The sequence below is a fragment of the Gasterosteus aculeatus genome, chromosome 7, assembly GCF_964276395.1.
Source record: "Gasterosteus aculeatus chromosome 7, fGasAcu3.hap1.1, whole genome shotgun sequence".
Classification (NCBI taxonomy): domain Eukaryota; kingdom Metazoa; phylum Chordata; class Actinopteri; order Perciformes; family Gasterosteidae; genus Gasterosteus; species Gasterosteus aculeatus.
The window spans coordinates 858,688-880,276 of record NC_135694.1 but is presented as its reverse complement, the minus strand read 5'-3'; the positions used below and the strand labels follow the sequence as shown (position 1 = coordinate 880,276).

Here is a 21,589-nt window from a genome sequence, read left to right as displayed (position 1 = left end):
ACAGGAAAAACTCCCCAAAAAATGAAAAAAATGAAAAAACATATATATAACATATATAAGATATATAAACATATATATAACATATATAAGATATATAAACATATATATAACATATATAAGATATATAAACATATATATAACATATATAAGATATATAAACATATATATAACATATATAAGATATATAAACATATATAAACATATATAAGATATATAAACATATATATAACATATATAAGATATATAAACATATATATAACATATATAAGATATATAAACATATATATAACATATATAAGATATATAAACATATATATAACATATATAAGATATATAAACATATATATAACATATATAAACATATATATAACATATATAACATATATAAACATATATATAACATATATATAACATATATAAACATATAACAGCAGCAGCTTCACCTTAAAACACAAGAATATTCCAAGAAGAATTCAATATATTTGTGGAAAAACCAACAAACACAGCAAATATACATAAAATATACATGATGATCAGCGTGTGCGTGATCATGTGATCAGAATGTGGTGGAATTGATCACTGACGTTTTGTTTCTGTTGTCCTTCCTATTTAATAATTTCTTATGTAGCTTTCATCAATGTATTGTCACCATGTGTAATGCTCCGTGTACACGTGGCAACGCAATTGAAAATATAAACTAACTATTTGGCACTAAATCAAATAGTAACAGTAGAAAACAAAAGGTGAAGATGTAAAGATGACAGCAGACATGAGAAGCTCACAGAGATCATGTCTGCTGTGTGCCGGCAGAGGGAGCCGTGAGTCTCTCTTTTACACCTGAAACACGTCAGTGGAATTAAAGACTTGTTCTTTTACAACATTGGTACAAGTTACAAGTAACATTTAAAAATACACATATTCAGTTATAATGACGACTAAAAAAGTAGCGACAGAATGAAAACCATGTTTGTATCTTTCCTTTATATTTTAGTTTCATTTATTCATTCTTGTATTTCCTCTTTGGATAAAGAAAGTCAACACTTTTTCTTCCTAGCATTAAAAATAAAGTGTTAAACCTTATTTTATAATAGAATAGTCTTAAAAAAATGCTCAGATCTAACTAAGTTTATCTAAAAAAAAGGGAAGTAGTAAATATACAGACCAGACCGCTTGAGAAGAATCAGTTAATGTTTTTACTGTCAAGCTCAAATATAAAACGTTTTACATTTCTTGCTAGTTTTATCTATAAAATACGTCATTTATTCATTTATAAAACTTTAGTTAATAGTTAAATCTATGTAATTCTCTCTGAGATTTAGCATAAAGTAGCTAAAAACGTAAATAGAAATTTAAAAAAAGGTAATTGAAATGAACCCAGTACTGTAAATAAACAGAAAACTGCAGTAAATGTATTTAATTTCCAACACTGAGGTGAACTTCTGTGATGTGGACAGTGGACCCGTCTGGTTCCTACAGGGTTCCTTCCAGTCATGGTGACCTCTCATGGACCTCCACCAGGGACAACATCTGGACTCATCTGGACGCCATAATAACCCCTGCACATGAGAACAGCCCCCTTCTGAACCTCCCTCTCAGCTCGAGGGTCTGACAATCCCCCCCCGGGACCACCGCCCTGTCAATCACAGCCCATGACATCAGAGCACTGTCATCATGACAATTCAGTGAGGAATCATGGACGTCTCTCTGATTTACTCCATAAATCACACAATACAGATGTTTAGTAAAGTTACGCACATCTGGAGACACAACAGCTGAATGGTGTAAGAAACAATGTCAAAGTCACAGCAGTGAAACACCTGAACGTTTGGATGTTACTGAACAAAAGCTCAACAGTTACATGAGCATAAAACGTGTTTCCATCAGAACATTACACACAGTGTGTGTGTGTGTGTGTGTGTGTGTGTGTGTGTGTGTGTGTAGTATCGGATGTGCAGGGATGTTTGTGCGTGACCAGTTGTGCATAAAAAGCTTTGCTAATGTGGAAGGAGAGGCGAGACGTCATGGATCACACACACACACACACACACACACACACACACACACACACACACACACACACGCACACACACACACACACACACACGCACACACACACAGGTGGAGGTGATCATCACAACAGCAGAAGAGAACTCACACACTCCTCCAGAGGTAAGATCCCTGTGTTCATCTTGTGGTTTGTGGGGACTTTGTGACGGATGTGTGACAGTTGATATTAATCAGAAATGCCACAGAACCTTTGCTGTGTGATTCGTGCAGAACAGCTGGTTGATTTTCTGTGCTTCATGTGTGATGAAGAACACGCGGCGCCAGCTGTTAGCTTTCTTAATGCTAGCAGCAGTTAGCTAGCTTAGCGCACCAATGTGGTGTCCATCTCCTCCTCTGATGAGTATTAATATATATTATATATATTATTTGAAAAAGGATGTTATTCGTTATGACTGTATCTCCTTTTGTTAATTGAACATCTTAAAAGTAACCAGAACCAGTAGTTTGGGAATAAATGTAAAATAAATAATAATAATAATAAAAAGGACATTTACTACCTCTACCAGGGAAGTGAGTACTCCATAAAGTACCTCTAATGTGTACAGCTCTTTATGTACATACATGACCGACTACTGGTATGAATTCATGCAGCTTGATGACGATGTGACTACGTTTCTCTTCCTCCTCCTCCTCCTCCTCCTCCTCCTCCTCCTCCTCCTCCTCCTCCTCCTCTGTAAGCTGATCTCTTCTAGCCGCGCAAAGGTCAAAGGTCAGGAGGAACAACAGGAAGTCTGTTTGTAACCGATGAATCATTGATAAGCCCGACATCACTTCAGTGTGTGTGAATGATTAAGATGTTCAGTTATTGAAGAAATGAATAGATTATTGATGATTAGGAACCAGCTGATTGCATTATTGATTAGGCTGAATAAAAGGTTGCTGAAGAGCTCACACACACACACACACACACACACACACACACACACATACACACACACACATACATAATGTTCATAATTCCGTCTTCCGAATCTAGCTGATGATCGACCTGCTCCTGAAGCTGGATGACCTTTGACCTCTCCGTCCTCCAGATGTCGCTGCGTTCGTCTTTCCGCTGCTCGAAGTTCCGTCACGTCTTTGGGAAGCCGTCCACCAAGGAGCACAGCTACGCCGGGGTGCCCGTCACCCGCAGCGTCCACGACAACCACCACTGCTCGGCCAACCCCTGCTTCATCGCCGTGGTGACGGAGTGCGCCGGGGGCGGGTCCTTTCTGGTGCTGCCCATCCATCATGTGCGTGGGCCTCCGTCTCCAGCTAGAAGACACGCGACTCACTGTCGACAAGTCATGTAAAAAGACCCAGAACATGTAAAAGACCAGCGCTGCCTTTGTGGACGCGATACGTAGTCCTGTATTCCTGCAGACTGAATTAAATTGATAATCTGTCACAAATAAATTTTGACAAAACTAAATTTGAAAGTGACACAAAACGACTTTCCTACGACCGTAGGGGACAAAAGTCTCCAGACTTCATCTTTAGCCGTGTTTCCAAATGTCACTGAAATAGTTACATAGTGAAATAGTTCACTTACTTTCAGTGAATTAAAATTGCATTTATGAATGAAACTAAAAGGATAATTAGTCAATAGTGCAACAATTTAATCTCATGCGTCGCTATTGATGTGGTCTGAGGCTAAAACTGTTTAAACAGTTAAACAGTTTTGTTTGTTAGCTTTGACCCAATAGAATTGAACTTGTTGTCTCAGACAGGAAGGGTGGACCCTCAGCACCCGAGGGTGTGCGGTCACAGTGGGAGGGTCCTGGACGTCAAGTGGAACCCGTTCGACGATCACTGCATCGCCTCCTGCTCAGAGGACTGCACCGTAAGCGCCATGCCAGCGCTTTGTGAGCTGAAACGTGCACAAGTATAGTGAACCGTCCGCACCGTCTGTGTGCAGGTGAAGATCTGGGACATCCCGGTCTGTGGCGTCCAGCAGAACCTCACCAAGGCCAGGAAGACTCTGATTGGTCACTCCAGGCGGGTGGCGCTTGTTGAGTGGCACCCGACAGCTCAGAATCTGCTGCTAAGCTCCGCCTACGACTACAAGGTGAGGATCCTCATTGGTCAGTGGCCGCCTCAGTCAAAGACCACGATTGCCCCCTGAGCGTCCTCCTGGTGGCGCCAGAGGACACGCTAGGTAGTCTCTTTGAGCGGGCCCCCCCCCCCTCTGGTAGCATGTGAGCAGCCCGGTTTGTGAGGCCTCACTGACCCGGCGACCCACTCCGGTAGTCATTCATCAACAGCCCTGCGTTGTCTCTGTCTTTGCCCCAGGTCCTCCTCTGGGATGTGTCCCAGGTAGCCTCAGTGCTCAGGTACCCGGTCCAGGTGGTTCTGATGCCCATCCACCACCGCTACCCCTCTGATGCTCTGCTGCTGTCGGTCAGCTTCAACACTGACGGCAGCAGGCTGGCGGTCGCGTCCAAAGACAGACGGGTCAGAGTCCTGGACCCTCGGACAGGAAGGATCCTACAGGTGTGTGTTTGAGGTATTTATCTTGTCTCCAGGTGTGAAAAAAAGCACATTTGCAATCATGTTCTCACAGGTGTCCAGCAGCAAGTCTCACAGAGCGAGCAAAGTCTTATTCATCGGAGGGTTGAAGATGCTTCTGTCAACAGGCAGCTCACCTTGGAACCACAGACAGGTCGTCCTCTGGGACCCGGTGAGTCTCAAACATCAAAGCCAGCGATTCCAATAGAGAGCCACTCACTTAAATGGAGTGAGCAGGTCAGCAGGTGTCCTGAGGTACAGCATCCTGCATTGTGCTCCACAGATGAAATAAATGGCACTACATTGTTTCATCATCCACAGGCTGATTTATCTGAGCCGCTGTATGAAGAAGACCTGGACGGATCAGCTGGAGTCCTCTTCCCGTTCTACGACCCGGACACACGCATGCTCTACTTGGCAGGAAAGGTCACACAACCCACACAAGCAACACGTCTACCCAGAACCCCTGGATTTGTTCGCTGCAGTTGATTTGTTGCAGTCGAAGGTTTTGCTGTTGATGCTCTTAATCTGTCGGAACGATTCAGGGGGATGGGAACATCCGGTACTACGAGCTGAGCCCCCACAAACCGTACATCAGCTTCCTGTCGGAGTACAGGTCTCTGCTGCCACAGAAAGGACTCGGTGAGACCAACGCGTCGTTTCCATCCTGTATATCTTAGGCCTTGATGCGCTGCGGACTGAGTGTCATCACCCTGAAGTGAGTCAGCATCTCACATCCAGGTTCCTTGGGCTCAAAGTCAGTTGGTTCATCTGTGGTGACGATGCTCCTGACCAAGCACCGAGGTTTCATTACCAAACCTGCAGTGCAATAAATATCACGGCCTCAATTTGAAAGAATAAACACAAGCTCAAGACATCACATCACCTTTGTCATAAAATGATCCATTTCAAATAACAATTTGGAAGCTAATTGGTAACATCATTGCGAACATGGAGGCGTGTTTCTACATGTTGAATCCATCCGTTGAGCAAGAGATCCGTTTCCCATCCTTCATTTGTCAATGGAACCAGTTCTGTGCTCCCAGGTTACTGTTTACTACGAAGGTCCTAAAACGTTGTTTCCTCCTTTCAGCTGGCTGTAAAAAACACTATTTCAGCGCACAAATGTCAGCGGGGCCAGTTCTAGATTGTAGATAGATTTCTCTAGATTGCTCGACCTTTGACCTGTTACTCCACTCTAGGGGTGATGCCAAAGCGCGGCCTGGACGTGAGGGCCTGTGAAGTTTTCCGCTTTTACCGGCTCATCGCCGTTAACGACCTGGTGGAACCACTGTCGATGATCGTACCCAGAAAAGACGTGAGCGAACGCGTTCACACGACCTCTCCCATCGTCGCCATTCGCGTATGATGAAGACAGGAACCAGCTGCAGTGTTTCCCAACGTCCTTTCAGGCAGATGTTTTCCAGGAGGATCTGTACCCAATGACAGCCGGAGACCAGGCGGCCATGACGGCTCAAGAGTGGCTGCAGGGCGTCAACAGAAGTCAGTGATGTGCGAGGGTCTGATGTGCCGAAACGATACGCTACCATTACCTCACTCGTGCGTCCCCTTCAGGCCCGGTGCTGATGTCGTTGAACCCCGGGACCCGAATAGCCAACCCTTACCCAGAGACCCCTGCTGAGCGAGGGCTGGTGAGGCAGACGAGCCCCCCCAGGCTCCGGGTGAATCTGGCAGTTGGAGCAGTGACCGGGTCCAACCTGGACATCGTGGAGGAGGTAGAACTTCTCCAGAATCAAGCAGTTGGCAGCGTGATGCCAACAGATCACTAAGACCGCCGGGTGTCTTAGTGAACTTTGAGCTCAGTACACAAAATAAATACTTAATAGAAAATGTTTTCTTTCAGTATCGGAGTTCCGCTGTTTTCTACCGTTACAGTCGGCCACGTTTAGATGAAGTTAGTACCTGCGATGCCTTCAGGGTCTCAGCCCGTAACCATCACAGCCAACTGTGTTAACTGCGCATTGCAGAGGCCGAAGTAAACACAGCTTTTTATGCCTTTGTGGCCACAGACTCCACGGACTCCCTGAGTCAGCAGCAGTTACGTTGCTTCCTTTTTTTTATCTCTGTGTAAACTGTGATAAATAAATAAGTGGTGCGTTCCAAAGTAGAACCGCTGCCCAGTTCTTCACAGGGTGAAAACCTCTGCGATTGAATTGAAGACGATATTTCAGACTTTTACAGTAAACTGGCCTTGTCTCCAAGCTTTGTCCACCTGTCTTTCGTTCCTGCCGTGGTGACCAGCTGGTCCTTTCTCGTGAGGCCTTCCTGGAGGAGCAGCTGGCCTACCAGGACACCAAATACCCCGGGGAGGTGAGCGCGCTGTCGGGCTGGCAGCCGGACGACACCCAGATCCCGCTGTGGACGTCCTGCTGTACTCCCCACTGCCGTGAACCCGCCGAGGGGCCGCCGCCTCCTACAGAGGGCGAGGTGAGGCCCCGGCACGGCGGCCTGGCCCCTGATTGGCTGTTTGTTCCGGCCAACAAACCAGTTTCTTTCATTTCAGCTGCTGAAGGCTTTTTACAGGCAGCAAGACGAGATCCGAAGCCTGAGAGAGCAACTCGACGCCAAAGACGTGAGTATCCAAACACGCACACGCAACAATTAGGCCCAAACTTATAAGATTTAAAGTATCACTATTTTCGGAATCGTTTGTGTTGTGCAGGTGAGGATCGATCAGTTGGAGCTGGACATGAAAAACACCAGAAACCACATGAGGGCCACCTTCTGATCCAACCAATCAGCTCTCACGCTGCTGTCCTGAACCAATCAGACGCCTTCAGGGGAACACATGTGACACCTCGATGAACTGATGCCTGTTGGCAGAACCCGAGTAATACTGATACATTAATACTGCATTTCATGTCTGAAGCATTAGTGGTGAAAAGCAGTTTACTTGTGTAACGTGCCGACGTTACGTTTCTTCATTTGACCAGAAGGAATGAGACAATGAGACTTTAGAGAATGAAGTATTTACTATTCTAAAGGGCTGTAGTGTGTATTAAATATATCTATTAAACCTGCTTAAATACATATAACCAACAATAAATATGTATACGTGCTGATTGGCAGCTGTAAGTCCTAATATGGTCACTTCCTGACTTGGCCGCTAACACAGAAGCTGTAAACGTGACATGAGGATGATCTACATCCCACAGGAACCATGATTCACCGTTCTAGGTCGAAGTGTTCGACGTGCAAAGAGTAAAGATGCGTCGAGATGAACGACAGACCAGCTGGTTTCAATGCTTGAGCTTTTTATTAAGGCAGAAAGAAGGACAGCTTACACATGTAGAACACATGTGAGGTCGTGCTATAAGCATTCTTCCCATGAACCACCCTTGTGGAGGCTCGAGGCCTCAGACACCATCCAGCTCACGTCACGTGTCGCGTCGTTCCTTAAGTAGCGTTACAGCGGTAGAAAAGAAGAGTTACGAATGAAACCAGGTGTGTTTGGAAGCCTCCGTCCTGGCCGGGAGGCCTCACGTCAGTCCAGGCATCAGGACCTCTTGGCGCAGACAGACGGGGCCTTGACCCAACACTGCACGTCATCCCAGGCCAGATCGCCTGCAGGCAGACACACACGGAGGAGGGAAACCCATCAACGACTCGCTTATACGCCACCAAGACGGAATACAGGGATGGGCCTCATCTTCAGCCAGCTCGTACCGCCGTGGTTCATGCGTAAGCAATGCTGCTTGCCGCCGTGGTTGTTGGGCTCCCCAGCGGACCAGAAGACGTAGTCGAACGGAGAACCATCGGTCCACAGCCATTTCTTCTCCTGAGAGAAACCGCAGCAAGTAAGCAGGTAAAAGTCCTTCAAGGTGAGATCCGGTTAGTTAAGCTAAGCCTCAACTCGTCTCCCCAGGAGCATTTCATTCGTTGCAGCGATAAACAGTAATGAAAGTATGTGAAAATGGAAAGAGCAATTTAAGGGAGGAAAAAGGTCGGATATGAAGATCTTCTGATATCAGATAGAAAATGACAGGAAACACGAGGTGAAATAAAGACAAACTGGTGTTTGCTTGGCTGTATTCTGTGTGCGATGTTTCTGAGCGACGGACGAAATACCTCCTGTGCGTCGGAGCCTCCGACCCATGTGGGTCTGTTGCGGTGACAGGCCCTCATGACCACGTACTGGACGGCGTGGTACTCCAGCAGGTTGTGAATGGACGCCAGGTTCCCCCCCAGGGCCTGGCAGCTCCTCTGCAGGACGCACGTCGACAAAGCAAGAAGGACAGTCAAAAAGTGTCCACAAACGAACGTCTGTGTCCAATTTGTCTCCAACGTGAGCGAAAGCTGCTGAGTCGCCTGCGCGCGTCCAATCAGAGCAGCAGCGTTACCTCGGCCGCCGCCCACGACAACGCTGTCGGGTTGTAACGGAAACAGCGCCCGTGGAACGGGAACCAGCCGGCGCAGCAGTACGTGGACCTCTTGACCAGGTGGCGCTCTGCAGAGACATGTGGAGTCCAGGCGTCACGCGGGACACTACCAATGTTACTCTCTGTATCGTGATTTAACGGAATGCAACACAATACGATACAACTAGCGTCTCGTCTTTTTGCATTCGGCAGAGATTTCCTGCAGATTTTGGTAGATGAACATCTCGTTAAAATGTAAGAGACGACTCACCTCTGGGTTCTTGTCCGGGCGTTTCCTCCTGCAGAGCTGGGGAGTTTGTCGTTGCAGTTATTGACCTGGGTTGTTGCTATTTAAAGACAATAAACGGACACGTAGCCGATACTACTACTACTACTACTACTACTACTCACCAGCCGCTCCGGTCAGAACCATGACGGCACACAGAAGGACAGTCTGAGTCAGCAGCTTCATGGTGACGAGATGATGCAGATGCTGGAGATGAAGACCGCCTGTAATAAGAGGACAGATTACACTCGTGAAGAGGACGGAGACGCGTACGGACGGACAGACCGTAAAGTCAAAGGAGGGCGAGGACACTGACGCCTGTCAATCAGCCGTCCCCGCGATGAGGTGGAGGACGAGAGGAAGACATAAATACGCTCCGTTATCTCCTCATCTCTCGCAGAAGAGGGAAGTGAGGACAGATGTGCGACTCAGACACGACACACGCTGCTGAGGTGCAGACAACACGCACACAGCTGGACGCCGCTGGGCTCACTGACAGCAGGCCGACACGTGGACGCACCCCAATGGAGGACAACTTGTCTCCCACATCCAGTCAAACGTGTCCCTTCGGTCCGGACGGTCCAACAGAGACACTGAAGACTTTGTCCTTTTAACAACTACCACGCCGTCTTGTTGTCCCGCGCGGCATCGCACAACAACACGTCCGCCGTCCTACACACACACACACACACACACACACACTGCTCCCGCGTGCACAACACTGATAGAGACACGGCGCGTGTCAAAGCGTCTCGCTGCTACTAAGAAGACGTGTTTGTTCATATGTGCACTCATTTTGTGCATTAAAGCCACAATAAACAATTTTATGCCAAATCGTTTATATTTTCTGCACAAAACATGTCACGCTTTGGGTTTGTTTCCATTCTTATTTTTTAGTTTCCTGCCTCTCGTCTCCCGGGTAACTTCCTGCCTTGTCCTGTCGTCCCCTGTGATTGTCTGGTTGTTTCCACCCGTGTCCAATCACCTGCACCTCCCTGGTGTATTTAAGCCGTGTGTCTCTTGTCACTCGTGGCTTCATTGTTCCTTGTTGAATGTCTGGAAGTCCGTCCCTGAGTGTCCCTGGTTCCCGTCTCCGTTTTCTGCCCCTAGGCCTTCTGTGAAAGTCGACGCTGCGTTTGAGTCCTGCCTCGTCCCGACAGAGACGAGTACGAAGCCGTAAGAGACAAAGACATTACGTGGGGACGTTCGTGGGGACGTTCTGCTGATCTGAATGTGGAACCAAAAACAGGATGTTCTTCACGGCCGAAGCTGCTGCAGTTCGATGGTGGTGGAGATTAACAGGTGGAGTCCGATGAAGGCGTAGCTCCACTTCTCTTTCGTCGCCTTTGAAAGGACCTTGTGGCTCTCGAGGCGCTCTGAGGCGGCGAGATACCGGCGGCGAGACGTGACAGTCATGATGGAGGCCTTTCTGTTTGTTTGATCAACACAAGATAAAGAAAGACTCTCTAAATGACACCTTCTAACCGCCGTTATGCCGCAAGACTTCTGCATTTGGAAATGTGCTGTAATAGTAATAATTACAGGTTTTTTTGGGTTGCTACACACACACACACACACACACACACATATATATTACAGTATTACATATATATATATATATGTATGTATTACAGTATATACAGGTAGAGCTCAGAATGGAAGAAGGAAGACGGGTTGGTGGAGACAAAGAAGACAAAGCTGTTACTTCAGATGGAATAAGGCTTCACTTATGGACCATGTGGGGAACCACGTCTCTCGCTGAGAGCGTTGAGGGTGGAACCCGATCTGCAAACATCCACCTTCTCCATCACACAAACAGGTGAGAGGAGTTTCTCTCTGCCTGGAGGTGGAAGGTGTTTGGTCTCCACCCACATGACCAGATGTCTCTTATGGAAGCTGGATGTGAGGACACGAGTCCAGAGGACGGCCAGGGATGGACGAGGCTTCCAGAAGGTTCTTCCCCAGGTTGATGGAGAGAGAACATGAGATGTGATGGTGATGAGAACCTGTGTCCTGATGAGAGGCAGGATCAGCCCTCAGTTTGTTCACATTACAGTCTGTACTTTTACGTTCTATCTTTTTCTCATTACTGTAATTCTGTAAATTACTACAGACGATTGAAGCAAACGGCTAATTTTCATTTACCTTAAAGAATTGTTATGTTCTAAAAATGTAATAAATCACGTGAAAGAAAATCTTACTTTGTATGACGTCACTGAAACGGTTCAAAGTGTAAAGATGAACAGTGAGTATTTTGTGTGTTTTTACTCTCAGTGTGTGAGTGACAGTGTGTGTTGTGAGTGACAGTGTGTGTTGTGAGTGACGGTGTGTGTTGTGAGTGACAGTGTGTGTCCTCAGTGTTTGCTGCACTGAGCCTGTTTGTGTTGAGAGTTGTGTTGCTTGCAGTGAGTTGTGCAGGTGATGTGAGCGGTTGAGCTCAGGTGACTGTTGCTGTGCAGATGTGAGTCAGAGTTTTGAACACGTGACTCTGGTTTCGCCCGCTGACGTTCAGCACTGGGAAACAAGTGTAATACAGTAATTCCACTTGAAGGCCTCTGGCTAAAGTGCACCGGGGAGGATAAAAGACGCTGCAGGGAAGCTTTGTGGTGGAATGACGATGGGGGGCTCTGCACATTTGTATTTCCTCTTCAATCCTTTTATTTTGAAGCATCTGTCACCACATCTGCACAGTCAATGTATACCGTCCATTTGGACAACAGTGTCTGACTGACAGCGGAAGAAAGTAGAACATATTTATTGTACTGGAGGCGGCTCGACCCACCAGGTCGGATTACACTGATGAGTCAGTCCGACGTCTTTCTGATCATCGATGAGACGACTGAGGAAGAACATGTGACGTGTAATAGATGTGAATCGTCTCCTTTTCATGGCAGGAATCAGCTTTAACGATTCGCTTCCAGACTCGTCTTTGAATGTGACGCTGCTGTCTTCGTTGGGGGCGACACGTTTAACAAAGAGACACACACAGATGCACACGGCTTGTTAACTATAACATGTGTAATAACGCTGCCCTCCAGTAGAGCGCCAGTAATATAATAAGACATGCATATTATATATTGTATGAATTCCAGCTCAAAGACCAATAGAAGGATAAGAAATGCACGTTGAGGCGTTTTGCAGATGATCCTGACTGGTTGTAATGATTTAAGGAGACGCCTTATGAAGTACAGATTCATACATTTAAATACATTTGATTGCTGATTGTATTCAGCCTGCTGTAACTTTTAAACTGTGGCACTAAATGTGTTCTGCAATAACTAGTTGGCTTTTCAGCGTATATATATATATATATATATATATTATTTATAATATAATCATTGCACGGAGGGAGCTCCATGCCAATGATTATATTATAAATATACTTTATCATATATATGCATTATGATTATAAACAGGGGAAGTCCGTCGCTGTGCAGTGGGGCTGCAAACCTCCACCTGAGGCCAAAGTGTCCTCTATGGACAGTTGTCCACATCTGCTCCCTTTGTCTCTAATGTCCAGGACAGCATTGATGTTGTAAAAACAATTTTCCATGATGTCACCACACACACGTCGACACCAGAGAGGACAGGAAGAGGAAGGGAGGCCGTGACTCTCGTCACGTCTCGTGAGGTCTGATCTCAGTCTGCAGCAGAGACGTCATGGAGGTCACAGCTCTCTGCTTCACCCTGAGTGAGTACTGACTCTTTGTTTTATTCTCTCCACGTGGACACTGAGGTGAACCTCATCTGTCTTCGTGTGTCCCTCCAGTGGTGGAGCTGCTGGTCCTGCTGGTGGACCCCCGTTGCTTTGCTGGTAAGAAGGACTTCCTTTGGTCCGTGTGACCTTCTGATTGACGCCTCTAATGTCTACGCATTATAAGCACAGTTCTCTGCTCCACCAGCTGCTAATACTTGTGTCCTCGTGTCTCAACTCACTGCTGTGTGTCTCCGTCTCACATGCAGCTCTTCCTCGGGTTCGTCCAGACAGACTGCAGTTCTTTGAATATGAGGACGTGACTGTAGACTGTGCAGAGTTCTCTGGATCGACTGAATGGAGAGTGATGAGGAAACTGAACCAAACCCAACCAAAGAGGTCTGTCAGCTGGAACTCGTCGTCCCCGTCCGTCTCCATCACACCAGCCTTTAAATCTAACAGTGGAGCGTACTGGTGTGAAGACGCAGAGGGGAGAACCAGTGATGCCCTCAGCATCACCCTCACCGGTAGGTGGAGGAAATTATGGATTCTGTGCTTCACCCGCTGACCTGCTGACCTCTGGCAAAGATCTCAAGCAGCAGTCAAGACACATTTAGCAAAGAGCTCTCAAGCAATTAGTAACTGGTAATAGTTTCAGAGGGAGAAGCTAAAGGAGGCTGCTTGGTTTCATAGAGTCCACTCTGTAGCTCTACCTCTACTTACAGACACATACGTGTAACGCTATTAAATCAGGAGTCAATTCCCTTCTGTGTGACAGACGGCGGTTTGTAGGGAAATGACTTAAATTATTGTAGAAATGGACAGAAATGATTAAATTCTCTAAATAAAATTAAGAATACAGGAATTATTGTAGAAATGGACAGAAATGATTAAATTCTCTAAATAAAATTAAGAATACAGGAATTATTGTAGAAATGGACAGAAATGATTAAATTCTCTAAATAAAATTAAGAATACAGGAATTATTGTAGAAATGGACAGAAATGATTAAATTCTCTAAATAAAATTAAGAATACAGGAATTATTGTAGAAATGGACAGAAATTATTAAATTCTCTAAATAAAATTAAGAATACAGGAATTATTGTAGAAATGGACAGAAATTATTAAATTCTCTAAATAAAATTAAGAATACAGAAATTATTGTAGAAATGGACAGAAATGATTACATTCTCTAAATAGAATTAAGAATAAAGGAATTATTGTAGAAATGGACAGAAATGATTAAATTCTCTAAATAAAATTAAGAATTCGGGAATTATTGTAGAAATGGACAGAAATGATTAAATTCTCTAAATAAAATTAAGAATACAGGAATTATTGTAGAAATGGACAGAAATTATTAAATTCTCTAAATAAAATTAAGAATACGGGAATTATTGTAGAAATGGACAGAAATGATTAAATTCTCTAAATAGAATTAAGAATACAGGAATTATTGTAGAAATGGACAGAAATGATTAAATTCTCTAAATAAAATTAAGAATACAGGAATTATTGTAGAAATGGACAGAAATTATTAAATTCTCTAAATAAAATTAAGAATACAGGAATTATTGTAGAAATGGACAGAAATTATTAAATTCTCTAAATAAAATTAAGAATACAGAAATTACTGTAGAAATGGACAGAAATGATTAAATTCTCTAAATAGAATTAAGAATAAAGGAATTATTGTAGAAATGGACAGAAATGATTAAATTCTCTAAATAAAATTAAGAATTCGGGAATTATTGTAGAAATGGACAGAAATGATTAAATTCTCTAAATAAAATTAAGAATACAGGAATTATTGTAGAAATGGACAGAAATTATTAAATTCTCTAAATAAAATTAAGAATACGGGAATTATTGTAGAAATGGACAGAAATGATTAAATTCTCTAAATAGAATTAAGAATACAGGATCCACTCAATCTTCTCAAATATAATAATCACCCAAAATAATCACTATCCAGTTATATGATGGAAACATCTTTCATCTTTTACACTTGTTTTGTTTTATTATTTACCCAATGAAGCTCTTCCTGTTGGACCTCGTTCCTCTGGTGTGTAATGAAAACTAACCCCCCCCCCCCCCCCCCCCCCCCTTTGTTCAGATGGGTCCGTGATCCTGGACGTTCCTGCTCGCCCTGTGAAGGATGGAGACCACCTGATCCTCCACTGTAAGAACAAAGATCGTAAACAGATCGCTGATTTCTACAGAGACGGCTCCCACCTGGGGACGCAGTATGACGCCGCGCTGACGCTCCCAAACGTCTCCCAGGGGGACGCAGGACTCTACTGGTGCAGCGTCTCTGGAGCCGGGACCTCCCCACAGAGCCGGCTGGGGGTCCGGAAGCAGGCTGAAGGTATGAAATACGTTTTTGTCTCCAGCCTAAAGACAGAAGATGACATCAAATCTTCCTTCTAGCGGCTGATGAGGAGACTGGTCACTGGACCCCCACCACCCCCACCCACCCCAACTCCACCCACCCCCCCGTCCTCCCCACCGGCCACTTCCCTCTGCTCGGGGTGGTTGTTGGCGTGTTGGTGGGGGCTTCTCTGCTGCTGCTGGGGGGACTTCTTCTCTGTAGGAACCGTGGAGGTATTATCTTCTTCTTCTGTGGTTTCCTACTGACGTTGTTTCCTCTTTGCTTCTGTAGTCTGAGACACAAGCCGCCGACTCAATAGAGTCTAATAATAATTTAACAAGTTGACATTGCTAATAGAAAATATTAATTGTAATTCCATCAATTATAATTTAAAAAGCAGAATTTCTCCTCTTAAGAATCAAATATTTCAACATTTGCCCGACTAGCATGCTACGAGTGAGAACGCTAGCGTGCTACATCTCTCTGTCTTTGACCATTGGGTTCGTTAATTGGTCTTCTTCATGTTGACCGTCATCCTGAGAGTGAAAGTCGTGTGCTGCTCTGTAGCGTCATGTATTCCAGTCCGCTCTCTGTTGCTTGTGATCCAGTCTCAGGACAGGACGCTGTGGATCAGGACCACGGGACGTACGCTGTGGTCCAGAAGAACCAGAAGAAGAAAGGTACGTGGAGTTTGGGCGACGTCCTTCACCCCATTGATGAGGATTAAAGAGCTGAACGGTTTTGTGTTCCAGAGTCTCGTGCAGGAGATCCAGACCACGGGACGTACGCTGTGGTCCAGAAGAAGCAGAAGAAGAAAGGTACGTGGAGTTTGGGCGACGTCCTTCACCCCGTTGATGAGGATTAAAGAGCTGAACGGTTTTGTGTTCCAGAGTCTCCTGCAGGAGATCAGGACCACGGGACGTACGCTGTGGTCCAGAAGAAGCAGAAGAAGAAAGGTACGTGGAGTTTGGGCGACGTCCTTCACCCCGTTGATGAGGATTAAAGAGCTGAACGGTTTTGTGTTCCAGAGTCTCCTGCAGGAGATCAGGACCACAGGACGTACGCTGTGGTCCAGAAGAAGCAGAAGAAGAAAGGTACGTGGAGTTTGGGCGACGTCCTTCACCCCGTTGATGAGGATTAAAGAGCTGAACGGTTTTGTGTTCCAGAGTCTCGTGCAGAAGATCCAGACCACGGGACGTACGCTGTGGTCCAGAAGAAGCAGAAGAAGAAATCAGATCTTCCAGCCTGTGAGTCTTGCTGTGGTTTTATGTGTCACGTGGGGTTGAGAGGTGGTATATTTGGGCCCGTAATCTGAAGCCACATCAACGGCCTACTTTCAGTCCCGTCTGCAGCAGAAGAGCCCTCGTGTTGCAAACCAAGCTTCTTTCACTCGACCATGAATACTGATTTAGATTATCTGTCCCCCAAACAGAGAGCGAACCACGGCGGCCAGAAGAAGACGTCGTCTGCTCTTCCGTGAGAATATCTGAGACATGAAATTCAGAAGCCAAATGCTTCTTTGGCGTCCTGATGATCAACCGTTTGGTTCAAGACCAAATACCTGCAAAACGAGGACATTCCCATCTGTCCCAGCTGTTCTTGCTTAGTGCTCTTTAGCAAACATTAGCATGCTAAGCTAAAGCTTAAGATGTCATACTGATTGATTGGGTCAAAGGGTGACCTGTAAGGTCGTAAAGCATCAGGTGTTCCTCTCACAGATGTGCTGATGTTTTGTGTTCTGAGGGTTCTTCTCTCCTCAGAACCGCTCTTTGAAGACACAAATGTTACTAAAGACGTCTACCAGCATCATTCCGTCTCTGGTTCTTCTTGAGTCAGCGAGCAGACGACTTCACACGGCTCACACGGCTCACACGGTTCACACGGTTCACGCGGTTCACACGGCTGGACGGAAGCGCTAAAGAAGCCCAGCGGGTTTCAGGTGGAAACAGCCGCTTGGGTCTGTGTGCGTCTCTGTGTGTCTATTTGTGCCTTTGTGCGTCTCTGTGTGTCTCTGTGTGCGTCTCTGTGTGTCTATTTGTGTCTATGTGCGTCTCTGTGTGTCTCTGTGTGCGTCTCTGTGTGTCTATTTGTGCCTATGTGTGTCTATGTGCGTCTATGTGCGTCTCTGTGCGTCTCTTTGTGCGTCTCTGTGTGTCTATTTGTGTCTATGTGCGTCTCTTTGTGTCTCTCTGGGTGTCTCTGACTCTGTCGTTGTGTATTTGCGGCCTCAGTGAAAGTTGAACCACGTCACCGGGTGGAGCAGCTGCCGCCTGTAGTCGCTCTGCGTGGTCAGCGTTGCGGCGTCTTGTAGAGACACGCCGACGCTTTTAGAACCTGTCGCATCACATTGAGAGCCACGGCGTCCTCGCGTGTCCCCCGCCGACGCTCCAGTGTCTCTCAAAGAGCAGCCGGCTGCTTCACGTCTAAACCCGCCATAGAGACAAGAAGCTGTCCTTTCACGTCCTCCACACCGGGTCAGAGAAACGTGACCTCCTCCACTCAGGAGCCGCGAGGTGGGACCTTCAACAGCGCTGCACGCGGTGCAGGCGTTACGGGTTGTTAGCGTGGTTCGATGGTCATGTGACCCGCGGCAGAGCGACGTCATCGGGTCGGAGTTTTGCCCCATTTTCCTTTCTTCCATTTTTAGAATGAATATCTTGGAGCCAAATGGAATATTTCTACTGAACCGTTTACAGGAGCGAAGGGAATGAAGGAGCTCCTCTAACAACCAGCATCTCCAAGGGGGAGGAGCTCAGGGTCTCACCGCTGGTTACACACAAATGAGCATTGATCTCTGTCAGTGATGACGGTAAAGGACGATTGTCCTTCAGCGACAACACAAAAACCAACGAAGAAGAAGATGAAATCCATCCTTCTGGATGAAATCAGATCAACGCTGTAGTTTGTGTTCTGATGGATCGAGTGATGAGAATGCGACGCGCTCTGAAGCGTCGGCGTGTCGACCGCAGCGACGGGTCAGAAGCAGCACGCGGGGGAACATCTGATGACGTGGTTTAATAAATACACAGTGGGGGGGCAGGATGTGAAACACCTCAAACTGCTGCTGCTGTTAACTGAGCATAAGAAGAGAAGCACCAAACGACAAGATGTTCTGAGACGGAGAAGAAAGGAAACGATGAGACGTTTTCAGCAGCAGCGTCTTTATTAGTGCCGAACCTTCAGGGAGCGATCAGCTGATCAGTGACCATGAAAAGATTCAGATAGATTCAGTCACTCTTAAAAATAATTTCATACTGGAAAGAAAACTTTTGCAGGTAATTTAAAATCCAGAAACCATCTTTTATACAAACACAAATTGAAAAAGCTGGAGGCATCTTGCAGCGTACCAAGCGGGCGTTGCAGGGAGACCCTGAGGCCTCCTCGGCGTCACACAGGAGGAGAACTTCGGGCAGGTTGTCTCCTCCGGCCTTCAGCCTCGCCGCCAAGCCTGTGAACACACGAGAGGAGACGCCTCAGGACGGACGAGGAGGTCAGGACACACAGCACCGGGTGATGGGCTACGTGCTCTGACTGCAGGTCCCCCCCGACCCCCCATGTGTGACCTTTGACCCCTGAGGGGAGGAGGACGCTTCTCACCGATAGTAGGCTGTGGAATAGAGGAGCGTCTCCTCCGGGGAACCTGCTGAAGACACCTCTGCTTCTGCTGGGGACAAATAAACATATTTCTGATTACACACACACACCTTCAGGAGATCTTCAGTCTGTACCAGTGCTGATGGAAAACATCCATTACTTGTTGAAACATTTCCTTTTGGACGAAACGTGGTTCTTTCCCAATGTGACTCATTCTGAAGACTGAAAAAGGCGGCGAGTCGCCTACGAGGTCTTTTTAACGAGCTGCATGACTCATAACGAAGCCTTCAAACCAAAAACTGCATGTTCTCCTAACCTTCACCCAACGGAGCTGCTACCTAACCCCACTGGGTGTCTTCGACCTCCCCGAGCTTCACTTCACAAACCAATGATGCACCAACAAGAGGACGGAGAAGACAAGCGAGGTGGAAACGTCCTTCAATGTACCTTCACGGTTCCTACAGAGAAGAAGTCCCCCCAGCAGCAGCAGCGGAGCCCCCACCAACACGCAAACCACCACCCCGAGCAGAGGGGAGGGGCCGGTGAGGGGGAGAGGCGGGTGGGTGGGGGTCAGTTGGGTGGGGTGGGTGGAGGTCAGGTGGGTGGGGTGGGTGGAGGTCAGGTGACCAGTCTCCTCATCTGCTGCTGGAAAGAAGAGTTTGATTTCAAAAGTCTGTATTTATTAAATGGAGCCAAAAACCTCGTCCAAACAACCTCAAACCACCTTCAGCCTGCTTCCGGACCCCCAGCCGGCTCTGTGGGGAGGTCCCGGCTCCAGAGACGCTGCACCAGTAGAGTCCTGCGTCCCCCTGGGAGACGTTTGGGAGCGTCAGCGTGGCGTCATACCGCGTCCCCAGGTGGGAGCCGTCTCTGTAGAAATCAGCGATGATTTTAAGATCTTTCATCGTACAGCAGAGGACCAGGTGGTCTCCATCCTTCACAGGGCGAGCAGGAACGTCCAGGATCACGGACCCATCTGAACAAAGGGGTTCACGTATAAAAGGCAGTATAAAAGCGACTCTATGAAACCAAGCAGCCTCCTTTAGCTTCTCCCTCTGAAACTATCACCAGTTACTAATTGCTTGAGAGCTCTTTGCTAAATGTGTCTTGACTGCTGCTTGAGATCTTTGCCAGAGGTCAGTAGGTCAGCGGGTGAAGCACAGAATCCATAATTTCCTCCACCTACCGGTGACGGTGATGCTGAGGGCATCACCGGTTCTCCCCTCCGAGTCTTCACACCAGTACGCTCCACTGTCATAACTAAAGGCTGGATGGATGGAGACGGACGGGGACGACGAGTTCCAGCTGACAGACCTCTTTGGTTGGGTTTGGTTCAGTTTCCTCATCACTCTCCATTCAGTCGATCCAGAGAACTCTGCACAGTCTACAGTCACGTTCTCATATTCAAAGAACTGCAGTCTGTCTGGACGAACCCGAGGAAGAGCTGCATGTGAGACGGAGACACACAGCCGTGAGTTGAGACACGGGGACACAAGTATTAGCAGCTGGTGGAGCAGAGAACTGTGCTTATAATGCGCAGACATTAGAGGCGTCAATCAGAAGGTCACACGGACCAAAGGAAGTCCTTCTTACCAGCAAAGCAACGGGGGTCCACCAGCAGCACCAGCAGCTCCACCACTGGAGGGACACACGAGGACAGATGAGGTTCACCTCAGTGTCCACGTGGAGAGAATAAAACAAAGAGTCAGTACTCACTCAGGGTGAAGCAGAGAGCTGTGACCTCCATGACGTCTCTGCTGCAGACTGAGATCAGACCTCACGAGACGTCACGGCCTCCCTTCCTCTTCCTGTCCTCTCTGGTGTCGACGTGTGTAGAAATATCTCCGTGGGTCGGAGCTGCAGGTGAAACCATCCAGTGTGAAAAAAGCTACGTGATCCACCTCATGAACACCAACAGTCTGTCCTCACGTCCTCCTGCCATCACGTCAGGAAACAACAGGAGGACAGTGTGGACAGACCGATCCTGCAGGCCTGTGGGGGGACAGAGGACATGTAGAAGTCCCACTCTGCCCTCTGCAGTCACCTCCAGGGATCCTTCAGATGAGAGATACACTGTAACAAATTGCTGTAAATTTACGGTGCAATTTTAACGGTATCTTACAGTATGTCATAATAACTGTAACATACAGTTAAATTTCCATCCCTTGCTTGTCAATTAACGGTCAATGTCATGAATGAACAGTTAAAGCTGTCAATTTACAATAATAACAGACTACCGTAATTCAACTGCATGTTACATATATTTTATGAAGTGGTGGAAATACACATACAAGTGCAGTGAATCACAATCACTAATGTATGGAAGCCCATGTCAGCCACTGAAAAACAGGTCCTGTAAGTCATCATAATGAGATACGATGATGACTTTGACTTACAGGACATTACTATACATGCAACTGTCACTTTTATCCAAAACGCCCATGGTTTGACATAATTTTAAGTGGAGTAATTGGGGGTTAGGTGTCTTGCTCAGAGACACTTCAACTTGGCACAGGGAGCAGCCAGGATTCAAACCACCGACCTTGCTCTGCACAGCACACCCTCCCTATCCCATCCGCCGCCTTCACTGTCGTTTCAGTGGCCCAAATGTAAAGATTATAAATATTTGTATTATTCAAAGTGTTCATTGCCTAATAGTAATTTGAGTGTTAATCGTGACCGACTGCTCCTGAACGTGACGTCAGACGT

The 21,589-nt window shown here is 46.6% G+C and overlaps 5 protein-coding genes across 5 annotated transcripts; 3 read left to right on the top strand and 2 right to left on the bottom strand.

Annotated features, from left to right (window-relative positions):
• Window positions 1-3,001: 3,001 nt before the first annotated feature.
• LOC120821689 (coronin-2A-like) lies at window positions 3,002-6,371 on the top strand. Its single transcript, XM_040180576.2, has 10 exons — window positions 3,002-3,299; window positions 3,773-3,889; window positions 3,965-4,114; window positions 4,339-4,539; window positions 4,610-4,726; window positions 4,876-4,980; window positions 5,100-5,196; window positions 5,757-5,872; window positions 5,967-6,057; window positions 6,130-6,371. The coding sequence occupies exons 1-10, from the start codon at window positions 3,072-3,074 to the stop codon at window positions 6,342-6,344; spliced, it is 1,437 nt and encodes a 478-aa protein (XP_040036510.2). The 5' UTR covers window positions 3,002-3,071; the 3' UTR covers window positions 6,345-6,371.
• A 111-nt stretch (window positions 6,372-6,482) lies between these two features.
• LOC144410431 (uncharacterized) lies at window positions 6,483-7,655 on the top strand. Its single transcript, XM_078107438.1, has 4 exons — window positions 6,483-6,503; window positions 6,778-7,002; window positions 7,079-7,147; window positions 7,238-7,655. Exons 1-4 carry the CDS (start codon window positions 6,483-6,485, stop codon window positions 7,301-7,303), a joined length of 381 nt encoding a protein of 126 aa, XP_077963564.1. The 3' UTR covers window positions 7,304-7,655.
• Window positions 7,656-7,812: 157 nt separating this feature from the next.
• On the bottom strand, window positions 7,813-9,615 carry LOC120821688 (ladderlectin). Its single transcript, XM_040180575.2, has 6 exons — window positions 9,345-9,615; window positions 9,205-9,240; window positions 8,916-9,022; window positions 8,644-8,778; window positions 8,242-8,353; window positions 7,813-8,139 (listed from the first exon to the last, which is right to left on the bottom strand). The coding sequence occupies exons 1-6, from the start codon at window positions 9,403-9,405 to the stop codon at window positions 8,072-8,074; spliced, it is 519 nt and encodes a 172-aa protein (XP_040036509.2). The 5' UTR covers window positions 9,406-9,615; the 3' UTR covers window positions 7,813-8,071.
• Window positions 9,616-15,966: 6,351 nt separating this feature from the next.
• On the top strand, window positions 15,967-17,095 carry LOC120821426 (uncharacterized). The gene is made up of 5 exons (XM_078106004.1): window positions 15,967-16,104; window positions 16,177-16,242; window positions 16,315-16,380; window positions 16,453-16,533; window positions 16,719-17,095. Exons 1-5 carry the CDS (start codon window positions 16,003-16,005, stop codon window positions 16,764-16,766), a joined length of 363 nt encoding a protein of 120 aa, XP_077962130.1. The 5' UTR covers window positions 15,967-16,002; the 3' UTR covers window positions 16,767-17,095.
• A 1,340-nt stretch (window positions 17,096-18,435) lies between these two features.
• Window positions 18,436-19,850, bottom strand: LOC120821478 (uncharacterized). The gene is made up of 4 exons (XM_078106003.1): window positions 19,605-19,850; window positions 19,328-19,525; window positions 18,884-18,950; window positions 18,436-18,734 (listed from the first exon to the last, which is right to left on the bottom strand). The coding sequence occupies exons 1-4, from the start codon at window positions 19,783-19,785 to the stop codon at window positions 18,674-18,676; spliced, it is 507 nt and encodes a 168-aa protein (XP_077962129.1). The 5' UTR covers window positions 19,786-19,850; the 3' UTR covers window positions 18,436-18,673.
• Between the last annotated feature and the right edge of the window lie 1,739 nt (window positions 19,851-21,589).

Coding starts and splice junctions, on each gene's coding strand:
- LOC144410431 (XM_078107438.1), top strand. CDS start 6,483: ATGCCTTCAGGGTCTCAGCCC. Junction 7,003..7,078: donor CGCCTCCTACAGAGGGCGAG/GTGAGGCCCCGG, acceptor CTTTCATTTCAG/CTGCTGAAGGCTTTTTACAG. Junction 7,148..7,237: donor AGCAACTCGACGCCAAAGAC/GTGAGTATCCAA, acceptor TGTGTTGTGCAG/GTGAGGATCGATCAGTTGGA.
- LOC120821689 (XM_040180576.2), top strand. CDS start 3,072: ATGACCTTTGACCTCTCCGTCCTCCAGATGTCGCTGCGTTCGTCTTTC. Junction 3,300..3,772: donor TGGTGCTGCCCATCCATCAT/GTGCGTGGGCCT, acceptor TTGTTGTCTCAG/ACAGGAAGGGTGGACCCTCA. Junction 4,540..4,609: donor GGACAGGAAGGATCCTACAG/GTGTGTGTTTGA, acceptor ATGTTCTCACAG/GTGTCCAGCAGCAAGTCTCA.
- LOC120821688 (XM_040180575.2), bottom strand. CDS start 9,405: ATGAAGCTGCTGACTCAGACTGTCCTTCTGTGTGCCGTCATGGTTCTG. Junction 8,779..8,915: donor TGTCGTGGGCGGCGGCCGAG/GTAACGCTGCTG, acceptor TGCGTCCTGCAG/AGGAGCTGCCAGGCCCTGGG. Junction 8,140..8,241: donor CTTACGCATGAACCACGGCG/GTACGAGCTGGC, acceptor GTCTGCCTGCAG/GCGATCTGGCCTGGGATGAC.
- LOC120821426 (XM_078106004.1), top strand. CDS start 16,003: ATGAGGATTAAAGAGCTGAACGGTTTTGTGTTCCAGAGTCTCGTGCAG. Junction 16,381..16,452: donor GAAGAAGCAGAAGAAGAAAG/GTACGTGGAGTT, acceptor TTTGTGTTCCAG/AGTCTCGTGCAGAAGATCCA. Junction 16,534..16,718: donor GAAATCAGATCTTCCAGCCT/GTGAGTCTTGCT, acceptor TCCCCCAAACAG/AGAGCGAACCACGGCGGCCA.
- LOC120821478 (XM_078106003.1), bottom strand. CDS start 19,785: ATGAAAGATCTTAAAATCATCGCTGATTTCTACAGAGACGGCTCCCAC. Junction 18,951..19,327: donor TCTCTGTAGGAACCGTGAAG/GTACATTGAAGG, acceptor ATTTGTCCCCAG/CAGAAGCAGAGGTGTCTTCA. Junction 18,735..18,883: donor TATTCCACAGCCTACTATCG/GTGAGAAGCGTC, acceptor GTGTGTTCACAG/GCTTGGCGGCGAGGCTGAAG.